Here is an 18672-nt window from a genome sequence, read left to right as displayed (position 1 = left end):
TAGTACCTGCTTTTGATGATGCAACAGTTCTGCAGTCTGTAGGGGTGGCCCATGATCACTTATTTCCACAGTGGAATGTTGGGAATAATCTGTCATTGTGAACACTTCCTCTTCATCCTCCTCCTCTTCCTGTTCATCACCCTTTTGTTCAGACTGAAAGCTGAATTCTGGCATGGGATCTGGATGCTCCATCTAAAATGGCAAGTGAGTTAAATCAAAGTTAACATTTCTATATGAAGGTTTTGATGCAGTATTTAATCAATGTGCCTTTGCTGGTTTTTCTTATTGTCTTCTATGACAACAAGAACGCTTCTTTTCTAAAGAAAGAAGGAAATAATAAGGATGGCCCTTGGATACGCAGGCCTTTGGTCTTAATGCACAGCAACAAAAATGTATGTAAGAGTCAATAGTCAGAATTACCATCTATTTTTGACATGCATTTTTCATGAATTATAAAATAAATTGAACTATTTAAACTGAACGCAAGGAAGACTCCAGCAATACATGGAGAGTTGCCAGATGAACAAGCTGGGTTTAGAAAAGGCAGAAGAACAAGAGTCCAAATTGCCAATATCTGCTGGATAATGGAGAAAGGCAGGGAGTTTCAGAAAAACATCTATTTCTGTTTCATTGACTATTCCAAAGCCTTTGACTGTGTGGATCATAATAAATTATGGCAAGTTCTTGGTGGTATGGGCATATCAAATCACCTTATCTTTCTCCTGAGGAATCTGTATAAGGACCAAGTAGCAGCAGTCAGAACTGACCATGGAACAACAGACTGGTTCAAGATTGGGAAAGGCGTACGGCAGGGTTGTATCCTCTCACCCAACCTATTCAACTTGTGTGCACAACACATCATGCGATGTGCGGGGCTTGATGAATGCAAGGCTGGGGTGAAAATTGCTGGAAGAAACATTAACAACCTTAGATATGCAGATGACACCACTTTGATGGCCGAAAGCGAGGAGGAGCTGAGGAGCCTTCTAATCAAGGTGAAAGAAGAAAGCGCCAAAGCTGGGTTGCAGTTAAACATAAAAAAAACCAAGATTATGGCAACAAGAATGATTGACAACTGGGAAATAGAGGGAGAAAACGTGGAGGCTGTGACAGACTTTGTATTTCTAGGTGCAAAGATTACTGCAGACGCAGACTGCAACCAGAAAATCAGGAGACGCTTCCTTCTTGGGAGGAGAGCAATGACCAATCTTGATAAAATAGTGAAGAGTAGAGACATAACACTGACAATGAAGATCCACATAGTTAAAGCAATGGTATTCCCCGTAATCACCTACGGATGTGAGAGCTGGACCTTAGGGAAGGCTGAGCGAAGGAAGATAGATGCTTTTGAACTGTGGTGCTGGAGGAAAGTTCTGAGAGTGCCTTGGGCAGCGAGAAGATCCAACCAGTCCATACTTCAAGAAATAAAGCCTGACTACTCATTGGAGGGAAGAATAGTAGAGGCCAAGATGAAGTACTTTGGCCACATCATGAGAAGAAAGGAAAGCTTATAGAAGACAATGATGCTGGGGAAAATGGAAGGAAAAAGGAAGACGAAGGGCAAGATGGATGGATGATATCCTTGAAGTGACTGGATTGACCTTGAAGTAGCTGGAAGTGGCAATAGCCGACAGGGAGCTCTGGTGTGGGCTGGTTCATGAGATCGCAAAGAGTTGGAAATTACTGACCAAATAAACAACAACATTGTAAACAGCTGTCATGTATTTAAAAATGGCAAAAATCCCGACAGGGAGCTCTGGCGTGGACTGGTCCATGAAGTCACAGAGTCGGAAACAACTGAACGAATGAACAACAAAACTTGAACACAAAAGTTTGGAAAACATGTCTAAAATACTCACATACCTCTTCTTATTTCTGGTTTGGGTAATATGAACAACCAAGTAAACACAAATCCATCAGATGTTCAAGGGCATTGCAGAGGGATAAATACATTAATAGTGTAGAAAAAATAGCTACATGCAGCTACATGAGGAATAGTACAATTTGGATTTAATAGATTATGTTTTCCTTCCTGATTTATTTTAGTTGAGTAGTTTTAAGGAGTAATATTACCTGTTCTTCCTGTCCATTTTCTTTGATGAGCTATTCAGAATCTGTATGATTTTACTCATGATTGTACTGGGCATTTTTGTGAAACCAACAGAATTAAAAATGATGACTTCCATTTTTCTTTCAATAGAAGAAAATGGTAAACAAAACGTTTTTTTTCTCTTTCAGATACAAGTCAAGATAACATCAGACAGTATGAAACTGGTACAATGTATGTTCTAATAGGTTACTCTGTCTGTTTCTCAGGGCCTTGAGAGTGGGAGTAGAGGGATGACATTTACAAAGCTATTGATTTGCTCCATAGATATGTGACAGGCTTAGAAGCCATTCAGAGACCAGTAACAGGTGATTTAGAATTGCTGCACTGCTGAATTCTCACTGCCAATCTCTTTTAAAAGTCCCAAGGCAAGAAGTTTCAAATTTTCTGCTCTTCAGTCAATGCAACACTAATCACAAGGCCCCAGTTAAGGATATCCTGACATCTGAACTTGAAACAAGGTTATTTCTTACACTGCATTTTGTACATAACAGGCATATCAGCATCACTTTCCTTATAGTTTCAGTCCATTAAATAGCACGGAACAGTTACCTCAAGTATGTTCTCTCCTTGGTCCTCTATCCGCTTGCCTTGCCGCCAGTGTTTCAACAACCATTTCAATTTGATATAGAAGAAAAGGGTGTTCTGCTTGAAATGCCCAAGTTCTTGATGCATTAAGGTTTTTTCTTGACCCCAGGTCTTCTCTTCCAATTTGTTCTGCAAAGTCAAGCTTTGTACCTCCAAGTCTTTTCTCCGTAGGGTTTGCAGATGCTCCTCTTCTAACTTTAAACAGAATATGCACAAAATATCAACATGGTATTGCCCCTGAAGGATTTTTCTTGTTTTCATTTTCACATTCTTGGGCCAGATAAACTAACATTGCTAATTATAATTATAATCAATCAATTGGGTATAGCAAGGGGGCTGATTTTAAAGAAGCCCAAACACTACAGGTTATAGACTCAATTTAATTAACCATATGTGAATAACCTGCTGAGGAAATGCACAGCTCATTTACTTTAAGAAGTTGGATCAAACTTCTGATTCATAAATGCTTTAATGCTCTGGATGTGTACTTTATTACCTTCAGTTCCACCTTTTTATCTGCTTCCCGTATGACCCTGACCCAGGAACTGCTATATGTCAACAGCATAATCATTTATTAGTTGTAAAAATAAAAATTGATAGGTACAGCAATTCTACTTTATTTTTCTCCTTTAGGGTGGAGGACAGTTCCTTTCTTGGAAATGAAGCTCCTAATAGAGCCTTATAAAATAATCACCTAGTAAAATCAACAAAAGAAACAATGTAGATTGTGAAAGCATACTCATAAATATGTACTCAGTTTCCCGCACCAAGTTACTCACCCTAATGTTTAAAGATTAGACAGATCATTAACCAGTCACAAGAAGAAACAAAGAGTATAAACACACAGTGTAAGCTGTTGCTGTTTTGTTCCAGAAGCATGTCCTAGAGAGCCTCAAAAAAGAGTGGACCTTGACTTTTGAAGTCCTTGATGGTGCACAATGCTGATCCAATTCCAGAAAGGAAGATGACTTTTCAGATCCTTTCAACTACCACAGAGGTTTCTGCCCTGGTCCCTTACCCTTAGCTCACAAGTCCTGACACTCAGAGGTGGCAAAAAAAGAAGTAATTAGGGCACTGTAGTTGATGGGGGACCTGGATTTGTTGGATCCAGCCCCCTTTCAGTCTCTACCCATACTCCCATTACTGAGAAATGTAGGTGTGCCTCTGAACACATCGAATCGAATCCTCTCTCCCCTTACTTCCTTTAAAACCCGAGGAAAACAGAAGCAGCATTATGCAGGGGGAAATGGAACCAGCTCTTCCCACACTTTGATCTTGCCACAAAGGCTTTGTATGAGGTTTTGAACATATCAAAGCTCCAAGATTAAAAGACTCCTTTTCCCACTCTTCTTGAGGATTTCAGTCTTAGAGTTGCTTCTGCAGCTTCATAATATTTCAACCAACCTGTGCCTCAGTGAAAAAGCACACCTAAAACACACCCAGCCATATTTACCATTTCACAGAAAACAAGTGAAAAAGCACACCTGAAAACCAGCCAATCACATCTATCATTTCACATTAGCTTTATTTTTATCAGTATCATATTTAACCTATGAAATCTATAAAAGATAAAAAGGGGGGGGGGGGGGAAGCTTCAATGTATGATAATCTTCCTTTTAGAACATTTTTTTAACTTATTTTATCCAACAGGATTTGCTAATATTGCGATGTCTATAGTAATGTATGTTAAAGTGGATATAAGCAAACAAAACAAAACAAAAAATAAACACCTCTGTAGTCTTAGTATGATATTCTATGCCCAAGCTACTTGACTGAAAGATGGACTCATGGTTTCTTCTAATACTGATTACAAAAAGACCCAGTTTCTTCTAGCCCAACAAATCTTAACGTGGCCTGCCAGTAGTCAAAAAAGCCACAAAAATTCCAGAATCATAGTACAGATATATAAGGCACCTCTGGCAGTCAGATAGCCAAACAGACGTCTCTTCTAGTTATGTATTTACCTGCATGATCCTTTCTGTAAAGTTTTCTTGCTCCTCTTGTCGAAGTTTCACCTCCTGCTCAAGCTGAGCCTGAATCTCCTGTATCGATACATTCTGTACAGGTAAAACAGGGCAATCCCTGAGCTGATCAGCAGAACAAAAATTCTCACAGGTGTGACAGAACTACAGGACAGACATCACCGAGTCTCACAACGACACAGCTAAGAGACACTGTTCAACTATGTGTTATGTTCAAAATCAGTGAAATGGACTTTCTAATGAATGAAAAATCCCCAGAACCACTGATGGATTGTGAATTGCACATATAGGCTGATGATGAATGTGTGGCTCATATTCATTTATGCCTGAATACTCTGGGTATTCAGTGCTTTCCACATTTGCACTAAAAGATGTATGTGCATGCATACATCTTTGTCTTAATTGTGAATAATGGGACACAAATACTAAAAAGGTTCAAAGTGCTTTGTTAATTTGGAGATAATTAGTCTTGGATCAACACAGCTGCCTGTATTCTGCAAGCTCATTGCAGTTAGAACAATGCTGCTGGATTGTAATGTGCAGAAGTTCTCATCTTGGGATCTGCTAGCTAGAACTGTAGTGAGTTGTAGTCCAGCAACATCTGAAAGGTTGCACTTTGGTTATTTCTCTGCTGATCATTGTACCCACCCTTGATGGAGAGTGAAGGCATCAACAACTATGCCTAGTTTTAGGGGGTCTATTGCATTTGATAGCAAAAGTTGCAAAGTGATAAAAACATTACAATTTCTGTTTTCTGAATTTAGTTTGCATAAATCCCAACAGCTAAATCTGCATGTGCTTCAAATTGCAGACATACTCGGGTTTATGCAAATATACAGTACTAAGGATCAAAAGATGTCAACGTTGTGCCAATTCTGTTTTTAAAGTGGCTCACTGGCAACCTCAGTTATGACAACAATGTCAGAAAACAAGACGTGAGGGTGTTTCTTCCAATACACTTTACATTTTTGCACAGTTGCCAGTAATACCGGCTGAGGAATCTGAAAGTGCAAATTTTTCCAAGTTTTGCTAATTCCATTAGGTCACTGACCACATCAGGGCCAAAACATGGACACCAGCCGTGCTACCCAGATTATCACCATGATTCCCCAAATATAAGACACTGTCTTATATTTATTTTTCCTCAAGAAGATACACTATGGCTTATTTTCAGGGGATGTCTTATTTTTATTAAGTATGGTACAACAATCTGCATTTATGGGATAATCTCTCTGGGCTCGGTAGCAGACTGTTTGCTGAAGCTTTCCTCCTATCCCCTGGTGTCTGTATGATGTGAGAGACCCACAGACTGTTGCTTGTCAAGGCTGGGAAGTAGCAGCTTTACTGGCGTTTGTGCATGAGAAAGACCCACAGACTGTTGCTGCTTGGTGCTGGGGGAGAGAGACCCACAGTGCTGAGTAAAACAGCAGCCACAGCTTTACTTCTTTCCCCTGAGGACACACAATACCTAAAGCAGAGCGTCCTGCTCCTCACTTCAGCGAGGAGACTTTTACTTCCGCGTTCTATGTCTCCCTCTATGCCTCAGCTTGTAGCATGCACAGAACAACCGGGACTTGTAGGGGAGTCGACATTGTATGCTGCATAGCCACGCCTATTACTATGTCTTATTTTCAGGGTATGGCTTATATTGCCAAATGCTTAGAAATCCTGCCATGGCTTATTTTATGGGTATGTCTTATTTTGGGGGAAACAGGGTAGTACTACTGTGGAAAATCACAGCCTTCCACATTTGTGGGTTTAACTTTTGCAGATTTGATCATTTGTGGGAACTGAAAGTCATAAAAAATCCTTGGAGGCTGCATATGGTACCAGGGCCACACTTTGCCCATCCCAACAGAGGAAAAAAAGAAAGAACTTCAGATACCAGTGCAATCCCCTACATGTTGAAATCTCCACTGAGTTTAATGGATCTATTCTTAAGTACATTGGACAGGAATTCAACCTAATCCACTGGGAATAAACACAAACACCACAAATAACAACTACTGTAGACTACCACAGAACTACTGAATATAGACAAACACAGAACATCACAAGAACATTTCAATCCAGAAACATTACTCTTGGTCTTGCTAGAAACAATATTTATACTTTGTTCTATTTTCCACCACTTTTAACAAATGACTGCTTCTCGTAACACAAATCCATGATTAGAGAAACTATGTTTTCAGAATATTTTCCAAGAAGTAGCCCCCTCTCTTTCCAATACCATGACAAACATAAGACAGTCCTCAAACAAAAAAATAGTTAACCTGAAGATGATTTACTTGCCAAGTTCCCATTGAGGAAACTTTTTTTGTCTCCAGTTTTAATGGAATTACAAGAAAACTTTTACTCTGATCTGCTTTCTTACTCCAAGGAAGCTGCAGAGTTCTCTAATCGTTGGCACAGCATCAAAATTTTAAACAATATACAAAAATGAGAATGAAAGAAAATCCCAATTTGCTTGCAAACAAATGTATACTTAAATCATGATAATAGTTTTCTGCCATAAATCTACTATGAGAGTATTTTTAAAATACCATACATATGTATAGAGATGTGTTTTGAGATTGACTGATCATATATTCTGTATTTAGCCATGTTTTTAACTTTTTAAAAATAGCTAAACAATAATTAAAAACTGCAAGGTTCCAACCTAAATATTCTGCAGATAAATTCATTCTTATTGGTCATATTATTTTACATTTGCACAAATACTATGAGAAGATTTCTGTCACAAAGTCCTCCAAAGGTATTGCCCAGTTTCTAACAAGCTCTAACACTTCATGTTCTATATCCGGAAAAGTGTAATTTTGTGTCAAAAACGATTATATCTGACTAAACAACTGACAATCAAGAGTGTTATACAATATTATGCCCCATTTTCAGAATTCATTTAGGATCTTAGTGTCAAAAATAACTTCCAGGATTATTAATTTGTCAGATTCAAGCAAAATCAGACAAACAGGACAAAAGAAGTAAAAAGGAAAATATTCTATTTTCAGTGCTCTTTTAAATATTATTAGTTACTTCATAAATCTGTCGCCCTACCATTTTGAAACTGTATTCTTGAAATATTTTTAAAATACCTTCAGCAGTTGGAGAGCAACAGAGATGTCTAATGTGAAGGACATAATTGGCCAAGAGATAACACCTAGCACATATGTGCTCATGGATTTATGAATCACACAAAATGCTACATATGAACAAACAAAGCATATTAATGGGTATAAAATGCACTCATGTTGTGTGTTTTATAAAGTTGGAACAGAAAGGGGAAGGAAATTCAGTTCTAAATTTCAGCTAACTCCAGGAATCTATTATATGTGAGACTCCCTGTAGAAACAAAATAATAGTTAGCAAAAGGACATAATTGATTTATAAATACTTCTGCACACCAAATGAAAAGTCAAAAGATGACATTCACCCATTATGATTGAGCTGCCCTAATTATTCAGCTTCTCTTTTCTATAATGCATGCCAAATGGCCCTTCCTAAATATCAGCCATCTGCAATGTGACATTCTATTGAGTTCTGTGGGTGTCATTGGTTAAGGGAAAGGTGCTTCTGATTTCCCTATGCATTTCCCAGTGTGAGTCAGCAACACATAACAAGTCACAAAACTGAAAGACATCATATTCCTATGCTTTGTCACCAAGTTGCAACTAAATTCTTCCTTTGACCTGCTCGTGTGATTCTGGAACTCTAGTAGTGGTTCTCAACCTGTGGGTCCCCAGATGTTTTGGCCTTCAACTCCCAGAAATCCTAAAAGTTGGTAAACTGGCTGGGATTTCTGTGAGTTGTAGGCCAAAACACCTGGGGACGCACAGGTTGAGAACCACTGCTCTAGGGGAAAATTTTACACCATCTCCCATGTATAGCTACAATGTTTGCACATATTTGTTAGTATAATCATTGGTATACAAGTAAAGAAGATACTAACAGTATAATCTTATAGATTCCGATTTCCAAGAAAGTCTCATTGAATTAAGTGGGTCTGATCCTCAGAGAATCCTATATGATACTTTCTTCTGAGGTTTTCTTTAAGGTGAGTAACTGGGGAAACAGTATCTTAAGCAGATAGTTGCAGAAGATGGGTAGTTCAACACTCTATGCCTAAGAAATAGACTAATCAACCTAACTGTTTAGTTCTTCCCAGCTAGGCATTAATCAAAAATATATCCACCCCTTCACAGTACAACTTTGGCCTGGGAATGCATAACTTCCATAACAGCAGGGCAATGAAAGATTTGTGGCTCTTTCAGACTCCTGTACAAGACTTTAAAGGATGTGCCAGATTATTGAACAGTGTAGGATCTGTTGCTCTGGGCCAATAAAATAACATCCATAAATAAATAACAGGTCCCTTGTGTTGATCGATCTGCATGCTTTGGTGCAGTAATGCGTAAAACAGATTCTGAAGATATTTGTATTTTAAATAGGTTGGCTCTTTACATAGCAATTCATTCACATTAAGAAATATTTCCTCTTTCGGACATAAAGAGAAATAATAGCTGCAATCTAAAGTGCTACCTTCAGGCATGCTCAAGAGATTGGCAAATCCACTGCAGCTTTTGGATTTTCCCCATGCCAAATCACAAACAGCTTTTAAAATTCAAAACAGGCTTGCAATGCAGAACAGACTTGTAGACATCTATAAGTGCTGTTTGAGAAACACACGTTCAAAAAGACACAATATGCCCTGCTCTTTGGATTCATATTTTATTGTTGCTGCTGTTGTTGCCATCAGTTTCAAAAATGATTTGTCCTGCAGAATAGAGGGGGAGTTGCTAAAATCCTAAGGCTTGCGGGGGGGGGGGGGAATCAGACTTAGTTAAATTACTAAGTGTCCAAAAAATGAAACTTTGTCATGTTCATAGTTTAGATGGAATGGGTTTTAATAATGGTTGTAATGTTTTTCAGTGTTTTAATGTGTATTAATTTTAATTGCAATTTAAATGTTTGTTTTAATTGTGTGTTTTTAAGGCATTGAATAAGTTGCCTATGTGTAAAGTCGCCTTAAGTCCCCTTCAGGGTTGAGAAGGGCGGGGTATAAATATGGTAGATAAACAAATAATAAATAAATCATAAAACCAAAAAAGGAAGGGGAGGTTAAAATCATGAGTTGCCATGCAGAATGGGTGACCTATTACAAATATAATCAACAGTAATATAAAAAGACACAAGTGCTTGCATTGTTAATTAGTTGGAACAGCAGTCTTGCATGTCATTTAGATTTAGTATGAAATGAGAATAACATTGCAGTCATTTCTCCACTTTTGCAGGTGTTAGTAGAACTCATGAAAATGGGGAGGGGGGGGGACAGGAACAGCTCCAGTGGCGGGTGAGCGGGGGTTGTATGTAGCACAATATACCTATTCTACCACCTGTGCAAATTTTGTAGAGCCACTGTCTATTTTTATTTCACGGGCAATTCATTAAATCCATCATTTTCTTTCTATTCTACAACAATTCTCACACAGAATGGCAAAAATATGTTCCATCTGTGAGCAAAGAACAGAAAATGTATCTCAGTGGGTGTTTAACTCCTACCTTGTGCCAAATTGGCAAAGGAAACAAGTTCTACTTATGGCATTTTTTTCTTTAAAAAAAGATATGTTTTCTTGCCATGTGTACTTAACCCAGAAGTTTATGCAATATATACTATTAATACTTCACACTACTAACATCTTGCGGAATGCCAACAATAGTAGCAATTTAGATAAACTGAAGACTATGGGGTGGTTTGAAATGCCAGACAGTATAGTTGTGTTGTCTGTAATTCCAATGTTATCTTCAACTAAAATATGGCACTGAAATAGTGTCCTGTTTTTGCTCAGAAGCATCTAATAAAAAGAAAGCTAGAAAATGCAATGTGAATATATTCTTTCCCAGAAAAAAACCCTAAATTCAATTTTCGCCTTTTGAATTGGCAAACATGGAATGATCTTGATATTTTTTACAGACACTGATGCATAACAGATGCATAACCAGTATGATTTCAAAAGGTCCTTAGTGCCAAACTACATGCTACACTAATAACATACCATACAGGTTCCTTAATATTTTTTCTTCACATTACAATAAGAGTATGTGGCCATAATACCATCTGAGACATAGGGAAGAAAGGCTAAATAGATTTTCTTCCATCCTCTTCCCTCATTATGGACTTCTCATTTACCATTTAATTTTCCTCATGCAAATGCTGAAGTTATAAAGATTGGAGGTTATAGAATTAGAGTGCTTCTTTTTAGTACTCTTCTTAACTGCATTCTCACCAGGGGAGATGATAAAATTGTATTATATTCAGCATTGTGCTTTAATAGTTGCCTCCTACTAAAATGACACCAAATGTTTAACTTCTAATGTTTATTATTTTGCCAACATTAAATATTTTCTAGACCTATTAATTGGCACCTTACTGGGTTCAATTTGGAATTGTGTGGAGCTTCTGAACTGGATGAGCTTTTATGCAGAAGTAGTGGAAGAACTTCCCAACAATTTCCCCTCTCCTCAGCAGTCTCCAAAACTCCAGGTATCTCCCATGTCGATGGTTCCTCCAGAGTTTTAGAGGCTACTTTAAGTATAAAGGGTAAAGGTAAAGATTTCCCCTGACATTAAGTCTAGTCATGTCCGACTCTGGGGGGTGGTGCTCATCTCCATTTCTAAGCTGGCAGTGTCCTTAGACACCTCCAAGGTTACGTGGCCGGCATGACTGCATGGCGTGCAATTACCTTCCAGTCGAAGCAGTACCTATTGATCCTCACATTTGCATGTTTTTGAATTGCTAGGTTGGCAGAAGCCAGGCCTAACAATGGGAGCTCACCCTGCTCCCTGGATTCAAACCACCAACCTTTTGGTCAGCAAGTTCAGCAGCTCAGTGGTTTAACCTGCTGCACCACCAGGGGGGCTGCATTTTAAGTGTATTTATTATATTTTAATCTGTTTTACCACACTGTAGTATTTAATTTTTTTTACCTATTGTATTGTGTTTTTTAAACTTGACTAAAGTGTGGGATTGTTAGACACTTTGAGTCCCCACAGGGAGAAATATGGAGTAAAATAAAGTTAATAATAATAACAGCCTCGGTGGCAGCATAGAAAAACACATGTGGAAATGCCTTGTTCCAAGGACCAGGCACTTCCTATGGATCAAACTCATCTCTAAAAAGAGAAGGAGGTCCCCCACCCCACTCCACAATATATGAAACTGTGATTGAATTCAGCCCACTGTGAAAAAAGATAATCCATTCCCCATTTAACAAAGTTAGTGAAGTAGGATTGATGAATCTACAATAAGTAAGGTCCATGGGTCTGTTCTCACAGTCACAAAAGTAGATTAGAATAACAGATCCATCATTCAAGGAAGAATCTGAATGATCACTTAATGCAGATTAGTTAAACTTTAACAACTCATAGCTACTCTTTTGTTTACATAATCAGGGTAGTTTATGGGAACATTTTCAATCTTGTGTTAATCTGTGTCTTTTCCAGATAAATTCAAACTTTTTTCTCACAAGCGGATATATGAATCACCATTCCATGTTTCAAACACACTTTAGAAAATAGTATAACTTGTGCATTTTTGTAATTTGGAATGCAGAAATAATGTTTCTTGAATATATCAAGGGATATGTATTTTTAGTGTTTATGTTCCTGTTGCCCCGCTTCGGCGGGAAGGTAATGGCGCTCCATGCAGTCATACTGGCCACATGACCTTGGAGGTGTCTATGAACGACGCCGGCTCTTCAGTTTAGAAATGAAGATGAGCACCAACCCCAGAGTCGGACATGACTAGAATCTTCACCCTTTATCTTGACAGAAGCAGAAGCATGTGGAAGATGATGCAAACATGACAAAGTAGGTTGAAAGGGCAGATTACAAGTCGAATATAAGGGTTCTAGTTATTACTGAAAAGGGTTGAGAGAGGACCATCAAAAAGCAGAGGAAACTTGTAAATTAGGTGTGCAATTTATAATGGTTATAGGGCTAACAAATGTTCCTCCTAGGATTCCTGATCTTTGGGCGGTTATATATGGACATGAATGTAATATGTTTAATATATATTAATATTGAATCTCATACCAAGATAAAGGAAGGGTATAAATCAAATAAATAAAGTTCTCAATGAAGGGTCTCTATTTGACATAGTATAACTATATTTCCGAACTCTTTTTTACACTAGCATCAGAGTGTTCATTCTCTGCCTATCTGAACTACAAAAGAGCTTAATCTATGGTGTACAGAAGCAAATACGTTAATTAGGACGTCGTATTTTTCTCCCCTGTAGCTCAAACTGGCCCTGGCCTTCTGACAGATTTGCCAGTCGTAATGCCTAGCAAACCGAATGTTGAATCAGTAGTTTATCTGCCCAATTTCTTAAGGTGTCTTACGAGCTTTTTTATTTTAAAAAATATTGTTATAAATTGCATTTAAATTTTAAAAAACTCACACTGAAGGAAAACTGACATCAGGGGTTAGTGACATCACTGCTTTTTTGAGGCAGTTAAGGCCGAGTGGGCACAACCAGACTCTGCTATAAACATATCATCACTTTCCCCTCAGTTCAGTACAAATATATACATAAAACCAAATGCAAGGAGCACCACTGAGTTCACCAGTCAAGGATAGAAACTGATGCTTCTTTCATGCCCTAACTGTGGCATTTTACATCATAAAACCTATTAGTGCAGGTTGATTAGCTATGGAGCACTATGCATGCATATTTGTTGGTTTGTTCTTGTAAATGATGTACATAACATAAAACATCTTTTCAGTTTTGATTTTTTTTCGTGTCGGGAATGACTTGAGAAACTGCAAGTCGCTTCTGGTGTGAGAGAACTGGCTGTCTGCAAGGACATTCCCCAGGGGACAATAGTGCCATATATAAGACGGCATAATCACAATTGATACCTGCTTACTTCCAGAAAGGAATATAATTCTTAGCTATTTTCTTTCTGCTGCAAGGGTATCTTCAAAAAATGAAAAAAATTCAATTAAGGAACATTTGCAGTTAAGGACTTATTCTTGTGTAAAGTCTACATGTGAAGAAAATGGCATTTTTTGTACAGTAATATGGTCTATGTAAAAAATAAATTTTGTTTGTATAAAATGTTTAAATTGAGGACCAATTCTGCAGAAACTTCACATATTTTGTACAGAATGAAATATATTTGACCAGAAAATAGTACTTCAGCACACACACAAAAAAGGTGCAATAAGATCCAACAAAGTTGTTCACTAGTCTCGCTTTGCTTTGTTAATTTCCTATTCCTCAAGCAGCATGTTTTTCAACCATTTTTAAAAAACAAATGGAATACTGGGATATCTTTTCCATCTCTACTTCCTGATCAGTGATACATTATACCTGCCATTACTGCTGTGATCGAAGTGATAAAATAGAATATGCTTATTTTTAAAGCAAGCAATAATGAGTTCAATGTTTTTTCCTTAATTCAAATGCAAATGGCAGTGGTTCACATGACTTGCTTCCAATTTGCTTCCCTGACAAACACTTAGGGTTCTCTTCCAAGGATTTTTAATAGACTGTGCTAACCTCTAGACTGAAACAACTCTTGTTTCCTGGCCTGCAGAGTTTAAAGTCTCCATCAGTTCTGTCGTGTGGTTCAGTAGGGCTTCGTTGGTGATGTCTCTCTTGCTCCTCTCCAAGGTCTTGGCTGCGCTGCCATTCCATCTGATCCCTCAGTTTGGACTGTTAGGTGCATGGGTGGGGTTTATAACATAAAAAAACAAAGGACAGAAGGGAATAAAAGGAAAAAATGGGTAAGGTAGACGATTGAAAAAACTACAAGACAAAGAAAAGCGTGAACAGAAAAATCAACTTAAATGCAGTGGCATAAGAAAGTGAAGAGAACAGAACTAAAATGAGAATGAGCAAAATAATGGGCTGAAACATCTGAAAAGCAAAACAGAGAAAGAGAAGGGAAAGAATGCAAACACTGGTTATGAGGCGCATGCAATGAGGATGCATGAGTCAAAACAACAGCAAGCATACAAGTTATGGAGGATATGGGAATACCAGGCTCTTCCCTCCTTACTTGTGTTGAGTAGAAAAGCCATATCCAATGTGGCAGCAGTGGCAATACGAACATGAACCCAAGTGAAACACATTACGAAAGGCAAACCTGCACTGGCTAGAGGACTTCTTTGTTTGCCCCTTGGTTATGTGAGAGGGCTGTAAGTCGGCTTTTCAAGACTGCGACTTACTGTATTTCAGATTTGTTTATTGTTGGCAAGACCTTTGGAGAACACATGTCCCTATAGGAAGGAGTGTAAGAATGGGGGACAAGGAATGTTTATCTAACCATTAGCAGAACTAGTAGCAACTTTTTGTTGGCATTGCTTGCTAGTAGCCACTGTCTTTAAACTGACATAGCAAAAGTGCTTTGCATAAAATAAAGCATCTGTTCTAAAAGCCCTTTGATTCTATTAGCTGTTTTACCATGAGGAGCAGCTTATGTACCAAAGTAGCAGAGATAAAAAATCCCTACAAAATGTTTTATAACTTATATTTGGAAATAATAACCAAACAACTATGATAAAATTAAGATGCAAGAAAAAGTAAAGAGAAATATGAAGAGAAATAAAAAGACTCCTTACCTGTAAATCTGTGATTAGTTCTTTTCCCTGATTACCAATGGGTGAGTCTCGGGATATGGATGTCATGGTGGACAGAAAACTGGAAGACTCTGTAAGGTGAGGGAGAGGGGAAAGATCATCAATCCGCTCTTTCCTCACATTGTCAACCTTCTCCAAAAATGTTTGCAGTTCTTTCTGGAAACTTTTCATTCTTGAATTGATGGTGTCCAAAAGTTCTGGTTCATTCTTACTCTCCTTTTTCCCCTCATCTTTTTCAAACACTTTCTCAGAGGAAACACTGCTGGTTATGAGCACCTTTGCTTCATATAGTAAACTATCTGTATCAACAATGAGACGGTCCACAGCTCTTTCAAGCCTTTCAGCTTCACGTCTAATGCTCACCAGAAAATCTGCATCTTCTTTGGACCTTGTCAGTTCAGCAGAAGCAAGATCACTCACTTCTGATGGCTTCCCACTCCCAAAACCTGATGTCTTTTCATAGACTTCTTCAGAATCACTCTCACCCCCAATGGGTCCTTCTCTCTTTGGTTGAGGTAGACGGCCTTCTTCGTTGTCACCTTCTTTTTTCCCTATGTCACTCTCGGCATCACTCTCCCTGGAGCTTGATGTTCGCAATCCTAGGTGAGAGGCAAGATCATAACGCTGCACATTGGACATTAACACTCGATTCTCATACTGGAGTTTCATCACCTTCCCACTAAGTTCATTGATTTGCATCCGGGCTGATTTCAGCTCTTCTTGTAAAGAGCCATTAGACTTGGATGCAGTTTCATCCAGCCAGCTGGCCTCTTGCCCAGGTTCAAACTTGAATTTGTTCAATTCATTTGTTAACTGCTTGTTATGATCTTCAATCTCAGCAATCGATCTCCTCAATAGTTCAGCTTCTTCTTCTACAAATTGCAAATGGCGGCGTAGTTCTGCAGCTGACTCTACAGAGTCACCATAAGGCGAGGTAGGAATGCTTGAAACATGGTCCTGACTGAGACATACTCTCTCATACTGACACCTCATATCCTCCATCTCAGCCTTAATACCTCTATTTTCCACCTCTAGCTCCACTAACTTTCTACCCAAAATGTTGGCTTCCTCTTCTACCAGTTTCAAACGAAGTTTTAATTCAGCTTCTCTTGTGCTGGGTGGTCCTCCGGCCTCCCCAACGGGGAGAGGGCTTTCCACATCTCCATAGATGGTTTTGTATTTTTGGAGTTCTTGTTCCAGTTCATCCTTTTCCCTGCCGAGCTTGGCCATTTTCTTACGCATCAGTGCTGCTTCTTCTTTGGCAAACTGAAGCTGGCACTTCAAATCAGCACTGTCTTCCTGCCAATAAAACAAGCCCCAAATCAAATTAAAAAGAGGAAATTGCATTGAAGATAAACATACTGTCTGAATCTGTAGTGCAGGAAAACATGAACTATATACAGAGAAAGAGAAAAGCACACAGAGATGATTCAATGAATGCATTGATGGTTACATATTTATAAAATTATTGTTGTCATTGATTAACTGAAAAATATTTACTTCAATACTAATATTTCAAAGGCTGCACATTTTTTCTTCATTTAAAAAGTAAAATGTTTGTTAAAAACATTCAGCTATTTCAGGGTTTATAACTTGATAAACCTTTACATAAAAATCTATACACATTAGATTTTCTAATCATTCGGCCTGCAAGAACAGGAGAGGGTCGGCGTCCTGGCTGCCTCGCCTCCACACTGGAGAGATAAGCAAGCCAGGAAAGGAGGCTTTAAAACCTCTGCCTCCCAGCTGCATCTTACTATCATTCGGCCTGCAAGAACAGGAGAGGATCGGCGTCCTGGCTGCCTCGCCTCCACACTGGAGAGATAAGCAAGCCAGGAAAGGAGGCTTTAAAACCTCTGCCTCCCAGCTGCATCTTACTATCATTCGGCCTGCAAGAACAGGAGAGGGTCGGCGTCCTGGCTGCCTCGCCTCCACACTGGTGAGATAAGCAAGCCAGGAAAGGAGGCTTTAAAACCTCTGCCTCCCAGCTGCACCTTACTATCATCCTGCCTGCTTCTTGAGAACTTGAGAACTCAGTGCTTGGAGCTACTCCTGCGAAGTTGCTCCTTCGATATCTATTGGTGTAGCTGCTTCTGGAGAACTCAGTGCTTGGAGCTACTCCTACGAAGTTGCTCCTTTGACATCTATTTGTGTAGCTACTTCTTGAGAACTCAGTGCTGGAGACCGAGAGGAGATAGACAGACAGACCGCTGCTGTTGCCGCTGCTGCGGTCGCCCTTGCCGCAGCGAAATTGCTGCCAGAGTCCATCCCCTCCTCAGAGTGCTGAGGAGGGACGTGTCAGGGCCTGTGCTGTTGCCAAAGCCGCCTCTGAGGCCGCCGCCGCGAGCGCCGCGTGTTCCAGCTGGGCCTTTACCGCCACTCTGCCATCCGATTGGGCCGCGGCAGAGCTGCCCCCGGGAGGGGACAAGCAACCGGGTGAGAGCTGCTGCCGCCATTGCTGCTGACACTGCCACCACCATCATCGTAGCTAAGGCCACGGTGGGAGCCTTCCCCTTCTCAGGGAGCTGTGAAGGGTGAGTAGCCCCCTGCCCAGCCGGTGCTGCTACCGCGGCAATTGACGCGACCCTTCAATAACCCCAGCCGGCGTTTGGCCTCGATTCCATCGGCCGCTAGTGCCTCTGGCCTGGTGTCCTGCAGGGCCCCCGTTGTGGAACTGTTGCTGTGGTCCTTGGCGCGCCTGCCCCGCCAACCCTTCGCGGCCCCAGTTGCTGCCGTTCGACTTGGCGCTTGGTTGGGCCTCCGGCGCATCGATCTCTGGCGCGCCGGTCTCCCGTGTGCTTGCTGCCTGCCGTGGCCCGACGCGTTGGCCCCGGCTCTGCCGGACACTTGGTCGTCCCTTCCTGTCACCCACCCGGTGCTCGGTCATCAGCCCGGCGTTCCGGCTCCGGCTCCGGCCCAACAATTAAGGACGTCCGGCCTGGCGTTCGAGGGAGTTCTTCATTGCGCCGGTTCGCTGATCTGCCGTTTTCCAGCGCCCCAGCTCCTCCATCCCTCTGGGAGTAATCCGCCACCATTGCTCGAGTTTTTATCATCTCGCCGGGCAACCCACCAAATCCGGAAAACCGTGTGGGCCATCCTTGTTTTGGTTTAATTATTGCCATCTTCCGGCATCTCATTGTCTCCAATTTTGTGGGTTACTAGCATTTATACTATCAGCACCTTAACCTATTACATCAGTGGACTATTATTTTATATGAGCTTTAGCACCTTAATCTTTCTTAACCTTGCTATCTATTTTTGAGTGTGCTAATCATTCTTGACGGTGCCAATTACCTCTGCTTTTATTGACTATTATTGTAGTCTATGTTGACCATCTTAATTTGTACTGACCGT

At 40.0% G+C, this 18672-nt stretch overlaps 1 protein-coding gene across 1 annotated transcript in view; it reads right to left on the bottom strand.

Moving 5' to 3' along the window:
- Positions 1–18672, bottom strand: part of MTCL1 (microtubule crosslinking factor 1) — a 132392-nt gene that overhangs the window by 31626 nt on the left and 82094 nt on the right. Inside the window, 5 exon segments of the mRNA XM_067467464.1 lie at positions 7–192; positions 2660–2890; positions 4660–4752; positions 14237–14392; positions 15301–16617. Coding sequence (XP_067323565.1) covers positions 7–192; positions 2660–2890; positions 4660–4752; positions 14237–14392; positions 15301–16617 — 1983 coding nt within the window.

This window comes from Anolis sagrei, chromosome 4, assembly GCF_037176765.1.
Source record: "Anolis sagrei isolate rAnoSag1 chromosome 4, rAnoSag1.mat, whole genome shotgun sequence".
NCBI lineage: Eukaryota > Metazoa > Chordata > Lepidosauria > Squamata > Dactyloidae > Anolis > Anolis sagrei.
The sequence above is the reverse complement of the archived record's forward strand: the minus strand, read 5'-3'. Positions and strand labels throughout refer to the sequence as shown.